A 20,700-nucleotide genomic window follows, 5' to 3' on the forward strand; every position below is an offset into this window, starting at 1 on the left:
CCAGCCCCCTTCCCAAGAGCCCCATTGGCTGCACCTCAGTTCTCTGGCCATCAGCAGTCCCTGTGCCAAAGTCCCTGCGTGCCAGGCTCTCCACCGGCAGGGCCGTGCGCACACACATGATGCTTAAAGTGGTTCGTTTCTCTGGAGGCCACCAGAATCACAGACACACACTCATTAGATGGCACAAAAGGTGTATTTGCAAATAGGGTCAGAGCAGAGTCAAAAACTCAGATTACTCTGAACCCACCAAGGAATTTTGCAGGCTGTATTTATCTTTTTCCTCCGGGGCACGTGTGCAGAAACAGGAACTCTTACAGCTCACTTCCGTTTCATACAAGCATACATGTGGTTACGTTACTACATCCATCGCGTGTATAGTATAATTAACTACTTAAGTATGCAGGGCAGAGAGGTAAATATGCATCAGCTAATTAAGCATGCTCAGCGAGTACTATAGGTCACCAAGAGTTTAACCCCCACCCCTTTCAAGGACACAGTCAGTTGAATTCCAGCTTCTGTAATCTGTATGAGAAAGGCTAGGGAGAAGCTGGGGGAGAGTCTGCGATTTAGTATAAGAAAAGCTGTGGCAAGGCTGGGCAAGGAAAAAAGTCCTTGGCAGTGTTTCTTTCTTATCGGGTGCAAGATGCAAGCGGTGCATTTCTAACAATACTCCATTTCTAACAATATTCCCCCCTCAAGATGCTTTCTGCTCCCCATTTTCATTTAGGCAGATCAAGATAATTACGAGGAATTTTTCTGAGTACCATGACTTTTGCTACAGTCTGCGCTTTGAGGGGGACTGCTGCAACTTGCATCCCTTCAACTGTGATGGTTATCAGTCTAGTGACAGTACTCTCCTAATGCCACTTGGGAAAGATCCCAGCTGCAGTTCTCATCCCATTCTTGACCAGTACTCTTAACATCCGCCTTATCACTTACCAACCATTTTGGGGCCAAAGGAAAAGCCCTCCAAGGCCACTGTTCTCCGGCCTCTCGGAGTCCCCCACAGGCCCAGCAGTTGGTGAGATTGAAGGTACCTGCAATTCTTTCCAGCATGTCAACATACAAATTTGTCCCTGGGGGAGCAATTGGGGGAAGCGGGGATATAGGCTGGCAGCTAGGGCTGCTCAATCCTGCTTCTCTTACTACATAGATAACAACAAAGCATATTAAGATTCCCACCATATTCTCCCTTTCTTGAGATCAAATACAGCCTAAACTTTTTCTTTTTACTTTCTTGTCTAATTTTCTGAACTTTGATTAAGCCGTCTCAGGCCCACTTGGAGATCACCAGTGGGTTCACAGCTCCACTTGCTGGCTTCTTGTTCCAAGGACGACTCAGCTTCCGGAGTGAGTTCGTCCTGGGAGTTGGTGTCCTCTGTCGCTCGTGGATGTCGTTTCACACGGGTATGGTGTATCCAACGCTCATGGCCAGCAATCTTTACAGCGGTGTGGGTTGTTAGAAGTACCTGGAAAGGGCCACTCCACCTCTCAGTCAAAGGTTCCTTTTTCCACCGCTGCACCAAGACCCAGTCTCCCGGGCAGAAGTCATGTACTGGTATGTCTAAAGGCAGACGCTGAAAGGAGGCTGCATAACTGTGAAGAGAAGACAAGACAGACTGCAAAGCAATAACATACATATGAAGCTCGCTATTACTTAATTCAAAAGTTACATTTTCTCGCATCCCAGGGGGTAAGACTCGAGGGGGCTTGCCAAACATAATTTCATATGGGGTTAATTTAATGCCCCGTCGGGGAGTGTTTCGAATGCAAGTAAGAGCTAGCGGCAATGCTTGAGGCCACTTAAGGCGTGTTTCAATACAGATTTTGGTGAGTAGAGTCTTTAAGGTCCTATTCATGCGTTCCACTTGTCCTGAACTCTGTGGTCTCCATGGTGTGTGTAGTTTCCAAGTGATCTTGAGAGCTTGTGCGAGTTCTTGAACTACCTTTCCCACAAAGTGTTGTCCTTGATCCGACTCGATGGATTCAGGCAGAGAATACCGGGGAATGATCTCCTGCAACAAATACTTCACTACTGTAGCCGCAGTGGCAGTCCTGGTGGGCCAGGCCTCAACCCAACCAGAGAGCTGGTCTACCACGACAGGTAAAAACCCGTGATGTCCGGACCGTGGGAGCTCGGCAAAATCAATCTGCCATGCCTGTCCAGGGTACGCTGCCTAGGGTGTACCTCCCATTGGCACAGGGGGTTTCCTTCGAGGGTTTACTTTCTGGCATGTGATGCACTTGGTAGCAATATGCTGAGCTTCTACATACAGCCCTGGGGCTACTGCTTGGCGGATCACTAGATCACCCATAGCCAAGCCTCCCAGATGGGTTCTTGCATGGAGCTGTTGCAGCACTTCCCGAAGCAATGGCCTGGGTTTCATGACCTTTCCTCCCGGTACTATCCACCACCCCTGGGAGTTCTTTTCTGCACAAGCCTTCTGTGCAAATTTATCTTCTTCAGGGGAATACTGCGGGACTAAATCCCGGACGTATGGCCATATGGCATGGGACAAGGCCTGCCTGGATACTTCCTCCGCTTCTCTCCCAATAAATGCGGCTTCCTTTGCTGCTGCATTAGCCTTTGCATTTCTAAGCTTATGCTTTTCCTCAGCAGCCTTCCCATGGGCCCGCACATGAATGACTGCTACCTCTTTAGGCTGGTGGAGTGCCTCTAGTAGCTTGATAATCTGGGGGCCATTAGCAATTTTATTCCCAGAAGCCGTAATGAAACCCCTTTCTTTCCACAATAGTCCGTGCGCATGGACCGTAGAAAAAGCATAACGAGAATCAGTGTATACATTAACCCGCTGGCCTGTCCCCAGCTGTAATGCTCGGGTGAGCGCAGTGAGTTCCGCGGCCTGTGCCGACCATGAGCTGGGCAATGACTCCCTCCATACTACCTTATCCAAGGTTACCACTGCACATCCTGTTCGTCTTTTTCCATCGATGACAGAGCTGGAGCCGTCTACGAAGTATTCAGCATCTGGGTCTTCAATTGGGTCCTCAGCAAGATCAAACCTGTGTGGTTTGATTCAGGACCTCAAGGCAGTCATGCGTCAGCTTCCCTGGCTCCGGCAGCAAGGTTGCAGGGTTCAAGGCTGTAGTATGTTTGAAAGTAAGTCCTGGACTAGAGAGCAAAAATATCTCATACCGTGATTGTCTGGAGGGGTTAAGAAACTTTCCTCCCTCAGTCCCTAGGAGCTGGGGAACTCCATGAGGAGTGAGTATTTCCATATCCGCACCCATGACTATCTTCTGGGCTTCTTCAACAACCACTGCTGTGGCTGCCACAGCCCGAAGACAGGCTGGCCACCCGAGTGCAACTGGATCTAGAACCTTTGAGTAATATCCCACGGGTCTCCAGGTCGGGCCTGATGGCTGCGTCAGCACTCCTGATGCGACCCCTCGATTCTCATGAACATACAGTCGATATAGCTTTTTACTATTTGGGATGGCCAGGGCAGGGGGCTGGGTTAATGCTGCCTTAAGCAGATCAAAGGCATGCTGCATTTCTTTATTCCATTTCCATTTAGTGAGACTCTCCTTAGTCAGGGAGTCATACAGTGGTCTAGCCTTCCCACCATAATCTGGTATCCATAGTCGACAGAACCCAGTTAGCCCTAGGAATGCCCGCAGCTCCTTGGGTGACTTAGGTGGGGTTAGACCTTGGATTGCCTGTATGCGATCTGCACTCCGGGCTCTGACTCCCTTTTGAGAGCTTATATCCCAAAAATGTAACTTGAGGCTGACATATTTGGGCTTTCTCTCTAGAGACTTTATATCCTTTTTTCCCTAGAGTGTTTAGCAGTGACCTGGTGGCTTCCTTGCAGAGTTGCAAGTTTGGGTTTGCAACTAGCAGGTCATCCACATACTGGAGGAGAGTCACTGCGGGGTGTGATCCCTTCCACTCCTCCAAGTCCTTCTGAAGGGCAAGTCCGAAAATATGGGGGGCTGCTATGAATCCTTGTGGAAGAACTGTCCACATGAGTTGGGCTTTATGGAAAGTAGCTGGGTCCTCCCATTCAAAAGCAAACAATTTTTGACTCTCTCGGTGAAGGGGAATGGAGAAGAAAGCATCTTTCAAATCTAGCACTGAAAATATTTCAGCTTCCCCTGGTACTTGTGTCAAAATCGTGTGTGGGTTCGGGACTACAGGATGGTCTGAAAGGACCTTCTTATTTACTGCTCGCAGGTCTTGGACCAGCCTGTATGAGACCCCATCTGCCTTCGGCACTCCAAGAATGGGGATATTATATGGTGAGGACCCTCCACTAGCCATCCGCACCTCCTGTATTTCTCTATTAATGGCTTGAGTCCAGCTCTGGCCGCTCGGCTGAGTGGATACTGCTTTACCCGAATGGGCCCTCCCCATCCTTGAGTATGATCCTTACCGGGGAGACCGACTTAGCTCGTACAGGGGTTCCATCAGCCCATACCGAAGGGTCTGCTCCAGTCATGTGACCTTCCGAACTTACTACAGGCCGTCGGTCCTCCAGGAGAGCCATCTGATAGTTCGAGCTCTGCTTGACAGGTAGCTGGACCACCATCTGATCGTCTCTGAAAAAGATCTCAGCTTGCAGTTTTGTGAGTAGGTCCCGCCCAAGGAGTGCAACTGGGCAACTTGGAGAATATACAAAGGACTGCTCAAGCAATGGTCCCCCACTTCGGTGAGGAGTGGCTTACAAACAGGGAGTCGGGATTGCGTTCCCTCAATCCCTTCCACAAGTACATGCTGTTCACTAGTTCCTGCACAGGGGGGGTTTTCTGGAATCATTGAAAATGTAGCCCCAGTATCCACCAAGGCTTCAAAGTTTTTGCCACCAACCTAATGGTTACCATGGGATCTTCTCGGGCTCCAACCCGAAGGGTAGTGGTCTTAGATCCCCGTCCCCTTCATTCTGTGTCCTCACCCTTTTCCTCTGTCCGCATGAGGTGACCTCTTGGTTCCCCCTCTCTCTTCTCCTTTAACTTTGGACATTCCCTCTTCCAGTGTCCTTTCTCCCTGCAGTAAGCATAAATGTCTGCTCCCACTCTTTCTCCTTTCCCTTTCTGCATCCCAGCCTTTCCAGGGTTACCTCCAGTTATAGCAGCTGCCAGCGCTGCCATCTGTCGCTGAGCCTTTTTATCCTCCTTGCGCTCCTGCATATGCTCACGATTCCCATACACCTTATATGCAATTTCCACCAGCTCTGAAATCGGTTTCCCAGCACCTCCCTCAGTTTTCCGTAACTTCTTACGAATATCAGCAGCAGATTGACCAATAAACGTAAGATTTACCATGCGTTGATTATCTGGGGCTTCTGGATCTAGGTCCAAAAACCTGCGGAACGCCTCATACAGCCTCTCGAGGAAAGCTGAGGGATCCTCCTCTCTTCCCTGTCTCACTTCATACAATTTAGCCAGATTAGTAACCCGAGACACTGCCTTCCCCATTGCTTCCCCTATTATCCCCAGATACCGTGCACTCAGCTCTCTTCCTTCTGCAGTATGATTATCCCATCTCGGTTCCTCAACAGGGCAGGTATCACGCAGGGTACGACCAGCAGCCCCCTCTGCCTCTACCCTGGCTGCTGCAATGCGCTCTGCTGTCCCCAATACTAATCTCCTCTCCTCCGGGGTCAGGAGGGTTTGAAGCATCATCTGGACATCAGCCCAAGTGGCTCAATGGGTTTGCCCAATAGATCGAAACAGGTCCCTCATCTTTTCAGGGTCTTCACGAAAAGAGGGGCTCTGATTCTTTCAGTTAAATAAATCTGAAGTACTAAATGGGGTGTAGACAAAAGTTGCATTGCCCCCCTCTCCAATAACCTCTCACATCGGGCAATTCAGCGCCGGCTGTGATTCTACAGTCTTGCGCAAATAATAGCCCTTATTCCCTGATTCAGATGGGGCACTTGGCTGAGGCTCACGCTCTGAATCATTAGGTATGCTTTGATACGCCGGTGGTGGTTTCCCTGAGGGAGGAGCGGTGGTGCAGAGGGACTGGATCCCGAGGAGGTGTCTGATTCATCCTCGCTACCTGACAGGGTGACTGGAGAGTGGGTCCGATACTCAGCCAATTCAGAATTCCCCCCCTCTTTAGACTCAGGGAGTACAGGCGGTCCTCCTCGAGTCTTTCCTTTAACAACCATCACATGAGACTTTACTAAGCATTTCTTAATCCAAGGTGGCTGATTTTGAACCACCCACAACCAACAATCGATATAAGGAAATTGATTCCAATATCCATTCTGCATAACTATTTCATGGATAGCTATCACTTCTTTTACTACAAAGGATCCTTCTGGGGTCCAGTGGACCCCAAATGTTGGCCACTCGAGTTGTCAAAACTTAATTAAATCACCCTTTTTCATCTTCACTCCATAATCTGCCTGCTTTGCAGATTTACTGAAGTTTTGTAATATATAACTTAAAGGCGTATCCGAGTTTTCTACACGGGAGAGACCCGCACCCATATGCCCACAAAAGTGCGTCCAACGCACACCAAATACCAAAAGATCCTAGTTACAGACGGTTCGCATATACCAGGCCGAAAATTTCCCAGTATTAAACCAAATCGAACGCGTCTTTGTTCCCGGATCCAGGCCAAATTGGGCAAGGGAATTCATATACTCACTCAGATACCCCAGAGATCTCGATCGGAATGCCGGAATGTGTGTCTGGCGTCCTCAGAAACCAAAAATTTTGCACAGGAGCCTTTAATCTCTCGGGTACTCCGACTCACGTCTCAAACCCCCTGGGCGAGCCCAAAAAGGTGGCTCGGTGCGCACTCCCCGTGGTGGCAGAGATGATCTTGTCACTGAGCCCCGAGGTGATCCAGAGACGTCCCATCTCCCAGTGCCAGATTGATGTTTAAAGCGGTTCGTTTCTCTGGAGGCCACCAAAATCACAGACACACGCTCATTAGATGGCACAAAAGGTGTATTTGCAAATAGGGTCAGAGCAGAGTCAAAAACTCAGATTACTCTGAACCCACCAAGGAATTTTGCAGGCTGTATTTATCTTTATCCTCCTGGGCACGTGTGCAGAAACAGGAACTGTTACAGCTCACTTCCGTTTCATACAAGCATACATGTGCTTACATCACTACATACATCGCATGTATAGTATAATTAACTACTTAAGTATGCAGGGCAGAGAGGTAAATATGCATCAGCTAATTAAGCATGCTCAGAGACTACTATAGGTCACCAAGAGTTTAAATGCCCCCCTTTCAAGGACACAGTCAGTTGAATTCCAGCTTCTGTAATCTGTATGAGAAAGGCTAGGGAGAAGCTGGGGGAGAGTCTGCGATTTAGTATAAGAAAAGCTGTGGCAAGGCTGGGCAAAGAAAAAAGTCCTTGGCAGTGTTTCTTTCTTATCGGGTGCAAGATGCAAGCTGTGCATTTCTAACAATATTCCATTTCTAACACTACCTTAAAGCTGATCAGAAAGTTAGCTAACTAAATTGAGTAAGTTCAGCCTGAGCAGGGACAAACAGTGAGAGTAAACCTACCCCCACCTAAGAATGAAAAGATATGGAGGTTTAGGTTGGATATTAGGAAAAAACCTTCTCACTAGCAGGGTGGTGAAGCACTGGAATAGTTTTCCCAGAGACGTTGTGAAATCTCCATTCTCACAGGTGTTTAAGACCCAGCTAGACAAAGCCTTGGTTGCGACCATGTAGCTGGGGCTGTTCTGGCTTTGAGCAGAGGGTGGGACTAGATGTGACCTCCTGAGGTCCCTTCACACCCTCCTTTTCTATGATCCTCTGATTGTAAGCTGTAGTTGAGGGTGGAGACCTGTCCCTTGCACCGTGGGGGGGCAGCCCTGCAAGAGTCTACACATGCCTCCCAGGCAAAGATTTTGTCTACACAGTTCATAGTGATGAGGGGTTGCCGTGAGGCTCGCCCTCTAGCTTCCCCCTTCTGGCTCAGTGCAAGCGAGACGAGGGGGCATCTGAAGCCCAAGGCCTCCAGGCTTGGAGCTTGCATGCAGGAGCCTGCCATGGGTTATGGAAGTATCTGAAGCCCCAGGGTGAAGAGCCTGGGAGGGATGAGACAGGCTGGTGGTAGCACCACTTAAACTGGCAACATTGAGCTCTGCTCAGTGCAAATTTGGAACTTAATTCAGAACAGACTGGGCCTGGAAACAGAATTAGTTTAAAAAAAATGAGAAGTGAGTATAGCCTCCTTGCATGGTTTCAGTGTCACGGTTTTGCAGCCGTGCATTCATGGGAAGCAGTCGCAGCCCAACTCCTCAGCACTTAGCACACAAGTGTAATGGGGCAGCACGTCTGAGGGGGTAACAAGGGGCATTTCAAGTCAGTGAGCCAGGGGACAGGGAATCCTCCTGGCTGTTTCAATCATATGCCAACCCGCAGCTTCCCCGTGCACACAGGACCCAGTGTGGATTAGAGCCGTGGGATCCTGGAAACGCTGAGACGGTTCAGCCGGCTGAGCAGGATTTGCTCTTTCGAGCCAGCGGGACAGGAGGGGCTGGATGGGGGGAAGTTGCACATCCCATGGCCAGTACATACCTCATCCTCAATGTACTGGCAAGCACGAGCAGTGGCACTTTGATGTAAGATCAGCCCCTGGATCCGTGTTCATCTCATGCATTGGGTGCAATCGGTGGATGGACAGGCCGTGACCTGTTTCTGCCCCCGTGGCACTGGCCGACCTGGCCCAGGGGCCGTCATGCAGGTAACAACAGGAATAGCCTGTACTGCACCAGCTCAGCGCAGGAAGCTCTTGGCTATGCCGGGGCTGAGGCTGGCTCCTGTCCCAGCATGGAGCGGAGCGAGGGAGAGGGGAAGGGTGGGCAGCCCCATGGACCCTTGCTGAGCTGCCTGGGGATGGCAGTATTAACCCCCCTGCCCTCCGTTAACTGCTTCCATTCCCCCATCCTGCCCCCTTCCTTATTCCTGGGCAGTGAATGCCTGCCCTGTGACTGCACTTCTCCTGCCCTTTCCCGCTTTGTGCAGCCACGAAGGAACGAGGAGTAAGTCCCACCGGGCTGGGTTGGGAGTGGGTTTCTATGCTGCACGTGGCACCGCTGAGTCAGGGTTTGGCCAAGCCCCAGCAGGATCGGGGCGTAAGGGTGCTGGAAGTGGGGGCCAGCATCCTGTCACACTGCCCTGGGCCTCTTCTCACACTTCCCCTGCTGCTGGGCGATGGAGCCACAGCCCAGCCCCGCCCAGACCACCTCTCCCCTGCTTTATGCAGCGTTGCTTGCACTCGTGGGGTGCTCAGGGCCTGCAGGACTGACCGCTCAAGGGGGACGTCAGCCTGCTTCCTCCTTATTCATCATTTCTCAATCTGACTTCTTCAGCCTGGCCACAGAGCCTTGCTCTGCACCGCGTGGTCTGCACTCGCCTGCCCTGCGCAGCTCAGCCGGGATGGAGGGGGCTCTCGGCCCCCTCCTGCTCTCCCTCCTTCTGCTCCTCCAAGCTGGAGGTGAGTGACAAGGGGCTGCTCTTGCCCCGGGTGCAGCCTGGGGCGAGCTCACGCACGGGAGGGGGGTCTTTGGAGCAGAGACTGTCTTTGGGAGCTGTGTTTGTGCCCTGCTTTGCAGAGGGCAGCCCTGGGCTAGGACGAGGGTTATCATAAAGCCGCAGGAGCATCCAGGGCGATGCATCTTTTCTACTTGTTCTGTAAAAAGGCAAGACACGGCTTGCCTCTAAGTGCCCTTTGCACTGGAGAGAAGTGTGCGGCAGCCAGTTTTTCCCAAAGGAGCTGAGGAGTCTGCGAACCCTTCTCTCCCCCTTGCCCTTCTGCACCCCCAGGTTGTCAAGAAGTAAAAGTGGTGGCTGCTGTTGGGGACACGGTTCAGCTGCAGCCCAAGACATGGCCGTCGTCCTGGGTGGCAATCAACTGGAAAGTGAAACTGCCTTCAGAGAGCTACTGGATCCTCAGACACGATCAAAACAACACCTCGGCCAGTCCATTTCCGCCCTTTCGTGACAGAGTCTCTTTCCACCCTGGGAATCTCTCGCTGCAGATTAGCTCGGTCACGGAGAAAGAAAACGGCCTCTACACCATGGACCTGACGCTGGGGGATGGCTTTGTAATCACCAGTAATTTTCGGCTGGTTGTGCTTGGTGATGCCAGGGTCACCTACAGCTGGTCTCGGGGTGTATCTTCAAGTCCAGCCCCAGACGACCATCAGCTCCCAGAGGATGTACTCGATCTGCAGTTGGAGATCACTACAAGCGGCAGCGACACCTTCTATCACTGCAATGTCAGCAATCCCGTCAGCTCGGGCGTGGCCACCATCGATGTCAAACCGCTGTGCAACTCCACAGGTAAGTGCCCCCTTTGCACCAGACATGTGAGGGGGGACAGGGATGTTTAGCATCTTCCTGGGTCCTGTGGAGCTGGTTCGTGAGCCTGGCCTGAATGAAACCAGAGGAAGGGGCCCAGCGTCCCTGAGGATGCTTTAGCTGCCCCAGCCTCCATCCCGCCCCGGGGCCAGGCATGTGGCTGGTCTGCCTGGACGTAGGGAGGCTCATTGCAGGTCTACACCCTCTCCCAGCCGCCCAAGGGCACCGCCCAAGCATGTCCTGCCTCCCCCTCCCCCCGCACACGCCAAGCCCAGATGGACGCAGCAAAGCCGTGCGCCAGAGCAGTGGCGTGGGGGCGCCCTCGGCACGGCCTCGCTGCCTCCTTCCCAGGCTGGGCCATGCGGGGGGAGCAGGAGCAGGTTGTGCTGGAGCATGGGGCCATGGGGCCTGCTGGGAAAGGGCGTAGATGTGGCGCGAAATCCCTGCAGGTGCCTGGTTCCTGGTGGGTCGGGAAAGTCTGGAGCCCGGCACTGTGGCAGCACAGGGGCCTCTGCTGAGTTTGCAGGGAAAAGCTGCCCCAAAAACTATGTTGTGGGGCAGCTCCCAGCCCCGGGCGATCTGCCTGCCAGGTCTCTCCGGAGCTGCTTCCCAGGGACATGAACAGGAGACCAGGTCTGCCCCAGCCCCGCCTGCCTCCCCGCCCCCGTGCTCTGCACTCCTCTGACTTGGGCCCCTTTTGTGGAAGTGCCGCATGTGGGGCATCTCCTTGGCTAAGCCAGGGCCCCCCGGGCTGTGTTGGACTGGACCTGGGCGAAAAGTTTCCACCAGATTTTTGGGGGGGGTTTTATTGAATGCTGAGATGAACGTTTTCCTTGGGATTTTCCAAATTCTATGGAAAAAATATCATGGGTTTTTTTCCACTTCATATAAACTGAAAGAACACCCTCTAACAATGATAGTGGTGGTGATGATGATGATGATGATAATGGTGGTGGTGGTAGTGATGAAGAAGAAGATGATGATGATGATGATGACAATGGTGGTGGTGATGGTGGTGGTGGTGGTAGTAGTGATGATGATGGTGGTGGTGATGATGATGATAGCAGTGGTGATGATGATGACAGTGATTATTATTATTATTATTCTTGGCTTGTTTTGCCTTCCTGCGATTAAAGCCTTCCATCCTTTAACTCCTGAAAACCAGAAATTACCCATTGCTGAGTTTCTGATTTTTCTCCCACAGCTGATATTCTTTTCTGCTGGCTGCTCCCATATAAATAGGTTTTGGTTTGATTGGTTGTATCAAAATGTTCTTTGTGAAAATCAGAAGCCTCTAGGATGATTTTTCTCTCCATTTTGACCAGTTTTGGGGTTGATCGGTTTCCTGAAAGCCCAGAAAAGTAGGAAATGGCCTTGGTTTCATTCCGTTCTCTTTACTTCTATTAAACTGTATGGTTTCAAAAACAACTGCCCCCTTCTTTCCACGTGATTGCTTCCCCTGTGAAATGCGGAAACTTCTTTCCTGTAAACCCCAGTCTCGTGCTCTCTGGAGCTAGACTCTGTCATCTGCAGATTTACCACACACCAAGAAGAAAAAGCAAGGTAGCTGTGGCTTTGTTTCCTTGCTTGTGGTCCCAATATCAGGGGCATTCACTGCCTCCCCATCCCCTAGCAAACCGTAACCTAGCCCTGCCAGCTCTTTGCCCATCCAGACTTGGATAAGCACCATAGGAACTGATTATTCTGTGCTCACCCTCTGGCTCCGTTGCTCGCTGCCAAGAAGACGGGAGCCCTACCACCTGCCCTTCCCTGAATGCTGCTTTTCCAGGCTAAAGGTAAGTAGCACTTCATTACAAGGTAAAATATCAGGGAACTAGGGCCAGTTGTCCGCTAGGAGCTAGGCCCCAGGTGCAGGATAGGAGCGGGCGTGCTGAGTTGTGAAGGGAAGAGGCTCTGGGGTGGCGCAGGGATGCTATCATCATGTGGACCAGGTGACAGCCGCGATGCATGCACTTCTGCAAGAACAGAGTCAAGCAAGGGAGGGAGGGAGACCCTAGGGAAGGAAGTCCTAGAGCACTGTGACATTATCATTCCCATCACTGCCATTATCAGTGTTACATTGCTTGAGAAGTCATTTCAGTCACTCGGGCATTTCCCTCGGAGTCCTGACATCCCACACGGGAAGCCTTTCCCATGCTGTGGCAGCGTCTCAGCCTCCGGAGAGGAGGAGGATGGTAACGAGGATGATGACTGCTGTTACTGCAGCCTTGGCGGTCCAGGCCCATCCACCGTCCCCGTGTCTTGCTGGATCAATGCAGAGATTTCAGGGCTGTGTGATGCCTGTCTGGAGCCAGAAAGCACTTGCCTGGAAACCCGGTCCCGATAGCTCCATGGCAGCAGGGTGTGCTGAAGTTTTATTTAATAAAATATATTTCTTTATATGCACATCCTCTATCATAAACTTTCCATCACACATCTTAAACTGCATTAAGAAACCCACGTTGCTGTTACAATAAATGCACCCACCCCCCACGCCCCTGCACACCCACCGTCTACCCTCCCTTCACCCATGCACAGTCCCTTAGTGCTGGGTCTCTTAAGACTTCCCAACCAAGAGAGTAGCAATAAGGCCCATGGAGAAGGCATTGCAGGGAACGGCCCTTAGGGTGCTCTCGTGCCATGGGTGCCGAGAGCAATGTTCCCCTCCACCTCGCGGTGCAGCTGTAGGCTCTGGGTGTCTCTCTCTGTCCTCCAGCTCCCTCCCCCCACCTCCACTCCTGTCTCTGTGCCGGTATTTCCTGCTCAAGTGGTGACAGAACCGGTGTGAGGTTTTCTCCTCTGCAGCTTTACACATTTCTCAGCACTGCCGTGAGCGCCCTGCACCCTGCATGGCCGCTGCCCAACCACAGAGGAGTAGGAACGTGAGGCAAGGAGCCCGTGACCACTGTGCTCGAAGTGTCTGCAGTGTGGAGGATGCCTCTCGGTCGTGTCTCTGCAAGCTCCCACTGTACCAAGGTAAGAGCAGAGCCCCCCCTACCATGAGAAGGCGCTGTACAGTCACCCCCACATCCTGGCTTGCAACCACATCCCTCCGGCTCACTCAGATCTGCTTCAATACTTGATGCCTTCACTCTTCCTGGCAAGGGCGTTTGCAGGGGTCAGTCTGCCCAGGAGCAATTCTGCCTTCGAGTAACATCCTCCTGGTTGAATGCACCTGCGGGCACTTGGGGCCCGCTGGATGGAGCCCTGCATGGGGAAATCAGCCGGGTTCTTCCTTCCTCAAGTCTCTGACTCCTTCCAGTCTCACTCCCCGCTGCCTGCTCACACTTGTGATGCCTGCTGTGATGGACCAAGCTCTCTGTCCCTTGGTGCGGTGCCTCCTCCTGCATTTCCAAGGTCAGGATAAGTGTCAAGGGGCTGCATTTATCCCTGCTCCAGCCAGGAGGGGTTGTGGAAGCACTGAAACTGAGGGTGTGAAGGGACCTTATCAAGGCCAACCCCCTGCTCAAAGCAGGACCCGCCCCAGCTGCATCATCCCTTTTTCAGATATGTGGGGAGCCGGAGGAAAAGCAAGGGCAACGTTGGACCCCTGCTGAGCCAGATGGGGCAACTGACAACTGACGCCCAGGAAAAAGCCAACCTATTAAATAGGTACTTTGCATCTTTCATCAGTCCCACGGGACGCCCATGCCTGCTATGGGACAAGGAGATCCGGGTGATGGGGATCCCCTACCCTCCATAAATGCTGACCTCGTGAAGGAACACCTTGACAAGCTGGATACCTTCAAGTCAGCCGGCCCTGACGATCTGCACCCCAGGGTGCTCAAGGAGCTGGCGAGCGTCATAGCCCAGCCCCTGGCACGGGTCTTTGAAAACTCCATAGATGCTTCTCGAGCAAATCCCGGGACGTCATTCTCCCCTTGTACGTGGCCTTGGTGAGGCCACAGCTGGAGTACTGCGTCCAGTTTTGGGCTCCACAATTCAAAAAGGATGTGGAGAAGCTTGAGAGAGTCCAGAGGAGAGCCACGCGCATGATCAGAGGGCAGGAAAACAGATCTTACGATGACAGGCTGAGAGCCATGGGGCTCTTTAGCCTGGAAAAGCGCAGGCTCACGGGTGATGTGATGGCCACCTATAAGTTTATCGGGGTGACCACCAGGATCTGGGGGAACGTTTCTTCACCAGAGCGCCCCAAGGGATGACGAGGTCGAACGGTCACAAACTCCTGCAAGACCGTTTCAGGCTGGACATAAGGAAGAATTTCTTTACTGTCCGAGCCCCCAAGGTCTGGAACAGCCTGCCATCGGAGGTGGTTTAAGCACCTACATTGAACACCTTCAAGAGTAAATTGGATGCTTATCTTGCTGGGATCCTATGACCCCAGCTGACTTCCTGCCCTTTGGGCAGGGGGCTGGACTCGATGATCTCCCGAGGTCCCTTCTAGCCCTGATGTCTATGAAATCTATGAAATCTATCAAATCCCAGCCAAGGCTTTGTCTAGCCTCCAAGGATGGAGATTGCTATCTCCAAACCTCCAGGGACGGAGATTGCACCACCGCTCCGGGTGGTGCTGGAGCGAGCGCAGGCTGCTGGTTTCTGCAAGGCGGGGACGGTCTCCGGTATTGCCATGGTGCTGTTGCTCCTGGTGCTGCCCCAGCCGGGAGCTCCTGGGAGCTGCAGCTGCACGGGCACTTCCGGGACTCTTAGCACCGTCTCTTGTGCCAGGGGCGAGGGCATAAGACCGAGCACTGTACAGACACACAAGGCAGGCAGCCTGCACACAGCCTAGCTGGCTTCGAAGCATCTGCTTGTCCCCTGAAGGTTTGTCGTCTGAATGTCTCCTGGAACTGGGTGGAAAAGTTTGGGGTCTTTACATGTGCTCACAATGGAAAATTGCGGTGGGCGGATGGAGGGTGGAGGTCCTTTCCTTTTAGAAAGAAGCTTTTGCAGCTTTGGAAATGTCTCTGTGGGAAGAGTTTGCAGGTGGGGGCTGCTGCTTGGGGCTGGGGGGTGCATGGGGTGGGCAGGGGGTGCGGTGCCTCGTTCTTGACGCCAGTGTCCGAACCTGCCTTGGCAGAGACAGGCTGCCCCATATCGGCACAGAGGTGTCCAAAGCTGGAGGAGAAGGTGGTGCAGTGAAGTGGGCTCCTTGCAGTGCTCTGGGAGTGGTGTCTGGCGCGGGGAGCTTGTGTCCTTCCAGCTGCATCTCCCTGGCGCACGGGAGAGCTGGGCCCTGCCGCGGTTCACCCTACACAGCTGCCAACATTGCTCCTCTCTGGGGCAGGGAGCCCTGTGGGACAGCTGCCACAAGAAGATAGAGGAGGCGGTCACAGGCAGAGGTGTGCTATCGACCGTGGAGCTGCTCCCTGATGACGATTGCCAAGCCATCTGGCCATGGAAACACAGAGAGGGGCAAGGGACTCGACCCAGCTGCCCCAGCCATATGTGCCAAGGTGCAACAGAGACCATCGTTCAGCTCCTATGGCTCTGCCCCTACGCCGAGGGGGTGTGGAAGAAGGTAAACCAGCTCTGTGAAAAGGTCACAGGAGTCAGGCTGATGATGAGGGAGGCGGCATTGTAGGGACACCTGACTAAAGAGCCGGGGACCCCGAGAGCCTGCTTCAACCAGTTCACGCCCTGCATCAGGAGTGCCCTGTGGAGATGCAGGAGCCTCCTGACGTGCAGGCACAAAACCTGCCAGGGAGCAGACTGTGGTAACATGTTCCTGTGTGAGCTCCAGTCCTACTACCGGACCTTGGTGGGGGCGGGCGGAGAACATGCAGCCAGCTCCACCCGGCACGGGGACACTTGGCACAGGCCCTCGAAGGACGCGCGGGAGAGGGCGCGGACAGGAGGAAGGAAAAGGCCAGCGAGACAACGGGACCAGGAGCGGGCGGCCAGCACCGCGCGGTGCTCGCAGGAGCCGAAGCAGCCGCCTGGACGGGGGCGGCCCGTGGCTGCAACCCCTGGACTGGGGCTGGGGCTGGGAGGCTGCAGCTGAGACGGGGGAGGCCCGGCGGCCCGGCGAGCGGGAGCGGGAGTGTGGGCACAGGGGCGCTCACTGTAGCAGGCTGCAAGATGGGATTGCCTCTGGTTCAAGGCGTGTGAAAAAGGGCTTTGCTAGATGTTGTGCGTGTATATATATGTATCAGCGTGCGTCTCCAGCAGCGTGACCACGTAGGCGAGCTCCCCAGGGTAATTGTCTCTGATATGTCCTCCATAGGAGGTCTATATTGAGCAGATTCTTTCTGGTACTGGGTGGTGGAACCGGAGCGTGCTCCATCCACTCCATGCAGTGACCTGGTATTGCAGTGCTTCCAGGACCGGTGCAAAAAAAAGAGAAAAAAAAAAAAAAGTCTCCGAATAACCCTTTCCTCTGTGACTCTGCACCCCGCTAGGCTCGAGCCCGCAGTGTCCCACCCACCTGCTCCCCGGCCCGGGGGGCTCAGCCCTGCGTGCCGCCCCCCCGGCAGGCAGCCCGGCGCGGGGGCGGCGGCAGCCCCGGGCGGGTGCTCGGCGCCGTGTGCCCGGCAGCCCCGCCCCGGCCCGCAGCGCCCGCAGCCGCCGGCCCAGGCCGTGCCCGGGCCCCGGGCCCCGCGCCCGCGCCTGCCCTGCCCGGCCGCCGCCGCCGCCGCCGCCGCCGCCGGGGGCGGGGCAGTGCCGGGGGCGGGGCAATGGGCGGGGCGGCGGCCTCTCGCTGCTCGCCCGCCGCTCCGCGCTGCTCGGCCCTGCGGCGCCCCGGGGCTTCCCTGAGCTGCGCCGCAGAGTCATCCCGTCGCGTCGGAGCTGCACGTCTCTGCGCCGCGTCGGCTGTGGCAGCCTCGGTCTGGCGGAGCGCTGGAGGGCGCAGAGATGCTCACCCGCCGCGGCGGGGCAGGACGAGCGCTCGTGCGTGTGCCCGCGCCGGGAGCCGCCTCCGCCGCGCGGGGCACCGGGCGGACCCGGGCTCCGAGCCGTGAACGCGCGGTGTCACCTCCGACCCAAGGGCTCCCGGGCGCGGATATCTCTGAGCGAGGAGCCCCGCACAGAAATCTCAGTCCTCGGGCATGTCACGCCGGACACATCCCTGCGCGGGCCTTGCACCCCGGGGGCTCCCGCAGGGCCCATCCGGCATCGCCGGGGGGCTGAGGGGCCTTGCTCCTGTCTGCTCTGCCGCCTGGTGCTCTCGGGGACGCTGCTGTCCCGGGAGTGACCCAGGGTGGTGCTTGCGTGAAGGCAGGGCGCTGTTTTTTTCTCCTTCACGCCCCTCCCTATCCTCCCACTCTGATTCCTTTCCTCGCCCTGGAGAGCGGCTGCCCCAGCCCTCGAGTCACTGCAGCGCCCGCGACTGTAGAACTGGACCCTGTAACATGGCCCCGAGCTGCGCCATCCGCAGCGGAGGCAGCGACGTGACCGACAGCGGCAGCACCCCGGAGCCCCCCAGCACGACCGCTCCCGGATCCCCCGGTCGTCTCTCGCCCAGATCTTCGGTCAGACGTCACGTGCGCGGCGCAGACCCCGCCAGCAGCAGCTGCGTGACGGCCCTTTGTGCAGCCGCACGCCCTGCGGGGAAGCCCTGCACAGCCCGCGCGTGGGGAGAGCGTGCCAGGTTTGTCCCTACGAGGCACCTGACTCCAGGTGCTGCCCCTTCCCCTCTCCAGATCCCTGGCCTGTGGATTCCACCCCGCTCCCCACGTCCATCCCCCTCCCCCTGCTAGCCGGGGACCCACTGCACCATCTCTGCGCAGGGAGGGCCCAGCCCCCAGGCTCCCCACAGGGCTCCTCCTCCCCGCGGAACGACCCCGTCCCACTGCCCCCCGGGGCAAACACCACGGGGCAGCACCCCCGGCTCCGACCCGCTGCCTTGCTCTATTCCCAGCCTGCTCACTGCCCTACTGCCAGGCCCAGGGACTCATCCTGCTGCTGGTGCTGAGGGCGCTGAGTGCTGGGACCACGGTGGTGCACGTCACGGGTGGCAAGAGGCTGAAACAGGACTGAGCGGAGTCCGGCTCACACCGGCTCTGCTCAGTCCGGGAGGGAAGGCCTGGGGGAGGCTGCAGCACGGAGGAGGAACAGCTGGTGGGTCTGCGGGGGGCTGAGTCCCCGTGCTGAAGGCCAGTCCCTGATGCAGCGCCCTGGCACTGCAGGGCCATGGGCACTCTGGAGCAGAGGGTCCCCCTACCTAGCACGGTGTGTCCTCCCCTGCCTAGCACGCTCAGCAGACCCCGGCTCCCAGTCTGCAGGGCGGGGCCAGCCGGGCACGGGGCCGCAGACACAGGGAGTACGAAACCCCATTGCTCCAAGGGGAACTTCAGCTTCCAAACAAACCTTCCCTCCTCTGCACCATCTGTGTGTCTGAGCCCTGCCAGGGGCAGTCTTCCCTCACATCCCCTCCAGAGCCCCAGCAGGCTATACCATGGTCCTGAGGGCATGCTCAGCCATCAGAATTGCCCATGCCAAGGACTTCCACCACCAGGCCATTTCATAGTAGTTTCATAGTTTGTAGGGTGGGAAGGGACCTGAGCAGATCATCTAGTCCGACCCCCTGCCGTGGCAGGAGAGTACTGGGGTCAAACGACCCCAGCAAGGTGTTCATCCAACCTCCTCTTAAACACCGCCAGGGTAGGAGCCTGCACCACTTCTCTTGGAAGCTGGTTCCAGACCCTAGCCGCCCTGACCGTGAAGTCGCGCCTCCTGACATCTAGCCTAAACCTACCCTCTGCCAGCTTGTGACCGTTATTCCTGGTCACTCCTGGTGGTGCTCGGGGGAACAGTGACTCCCCCAGTGCCTGCTGGTCCCCCCCGACTAGTTTATAACAGGCCACAAGATCCCCGCTCAGCCTTCTCTTTTGGAGGCTGAACAGGTTCAGGTCCCGCCGCCTGTCCTCATAGGGCCTGCCCTGCTGTCCCTTGATCATACGAGTGGCCTCCTCTGGACCCTCTCCATGCTGTCCACATCCCTCTTGAAGTGCGGCGCCCAAAATTGGACACAGTACTCCAGCTGCGGCCTGACCAGTGCCGCATAGAGGGGGAGGATCACCTCCTTGGACCTGCTCGAGACGCATCTGTGGATGCACGACAAGGTGCGGTTGGCCTTCCTGACTGCCTCCCCACACTGCCGGCCCATGTTCATCTTGTGCTAACAAGAGGGGAGCTCCCTAACCTGTAGGTATGGTGCCGGTTGTTCCTCCCGAGGTGCATCACCTTGCACTTGTCGGTGTTGAAACCCATCCTATTCTCGTCCGCCCACCCTTGTAACCTGTCGAGGTCTGATTGTAGCCTGTTGCATCCTTCCAGTGTGCCCACGTCCCCCCACATCTTAGTGTCATCAGCAAATTTGAACAGGGTGCTTTTTACCCCCTCATCCAAACCGCTGATCAAGATGTTGAACAGTGCGGGCCCGAGGACCGAGCCCTGGGGACCCCACTGCCCACGTCCCTCCAGGTTGAGAAGGACCCATTCACTACCACCCTCTGGGTGTGGCCCTCCAGCCAGTTGGCGACCCATTTGACTGTGTGGGTGTCTACACCACAGCCCCCCAGTTTCGTAATGAGAACGGGGTGAGAGACAGTGTCAGAAGCCTTCCGGAAGTCCAGGAAGATTATATCCACTGCTACCCCTGCGTCTAACGATCTGGTGATCTGATCGTAAAAGGCCACCAGGTTGGTCTGACAGGACCTGCCACTGATGAGCCCGTGCTGGTTGCCCCTAAGCATGCCGTCCCCAGCTGGCCCCTCCTGGATGTGTGCCAGCATAATTTTCTCGAACAGCTTGCCTAGGATCGAGGTGAGACTAACCGGCCTATAGTTTCCCGGGTCCTCCTTCCTGCCTTTTTTGAAGATGGGGACCACGTTGGCCCTCTTCCAGTCCTCCGGTACCTCACCAGAGCACCACGAGTGCTCGTACAGCCGTGCCAGGGGACTTGCGATGACCTCGGCCAGTTCCTTTAGTACTCCAGGGTGGAGATCGTCCGGGCCGGCTGCCCTGAATACGTCCAACCCCTCCAGAAGCTCCCTAACTAAATCCTTGCTAACCCGTGGCCCAGGTGAGCCTCCCCCGGGGCCCGAGGGGGCCCAGCAGGGAGGTGGCTGTTCTGGTCCCTGCTTAGGAAGACGGAGGCAAAGAAATCGTTAAACATGTTAGCTTTGCCGTCTGGTGTGACAACCAAGTTACCCATGTCGTCCTGCAAGGGCCCCACATTACCCGGGACCTTCTTTTTACCCCCTACGTCCTTAATCTGGGAAGCTAGTCCCAGTTCCATCTCTGCCTTGGCCTTCCTAACTACCCCCCTACGTCCCCAAGCAACTACAGAATAGCCCTCCCTGGTGATGACCCCTTCCTTCCATTGGGTGTAAGCCTCCTTTTTAGCAAGGAGACATTCCCGGATGCTTTGGGTGAGCCACGGAGGCTTGTGTGCTCTCCTGCTCCCTTTGATCCTCGCTGGGATTACC

At 55.4% G+C, this 20,700-nt stretch overlaps 2 protein-coding genes across 2 annotated transcripts in view; both read left to right on the top strand.

Annotated features, from left to right (window-relative positions):
* LOC149861105 (natural killer cell receptor 2B4-like) overlaps positions 1-16,395 on the top strand; it is a 42,986-nt gene extending 26,591 nt beyond the window's left edge. The window contains exon 5 of the mRNA XM_090051390.1: positions 15,348-16,395. The gene's annotated coding sequence lies outside the window, so the exon portion shown is untranslated. The remainder of the gene's footprint in view (positions 1-15,347) is intronic.
* LOC149861109 (uncharacterized) lies at positions 8,828-13,708 on the top strand. Its single transcript, XM_090051393.1, has 4 exons — positions 8,828-9,443; positions 9,773-10,291; positions 13,115-13,285; positions 13,461-13,708. Exons 1-4 carry the CDS (start codon positions 9,161-9,163, stop codon positions 13,559-13,561), a joined length of 1,074 nt encoding a protein of 357 aa, XP_089907519.1. The 5' UTR covers positions 8,828-9,160; the 3' UTR covers positions 13,562-13,708.
* Positions 16,396-20,700: the final 4,305 nt, after the last annotated feature.

This window comes from Crocodylus siamensis, chromosome 6, assembly GCF_052110815.1.
Source record: "Crocodylus siamensis isolate JL-2025a chromosome 6, ASM5211081v1, whole genome shotgun sequence".
Taxonomy (NCBI): domain Eukaryota; kingdom Metazoa; phylum Chordata; order Crocodylia; family Crocodylidae; genus Crocodylus; species Crocodylus siamensis.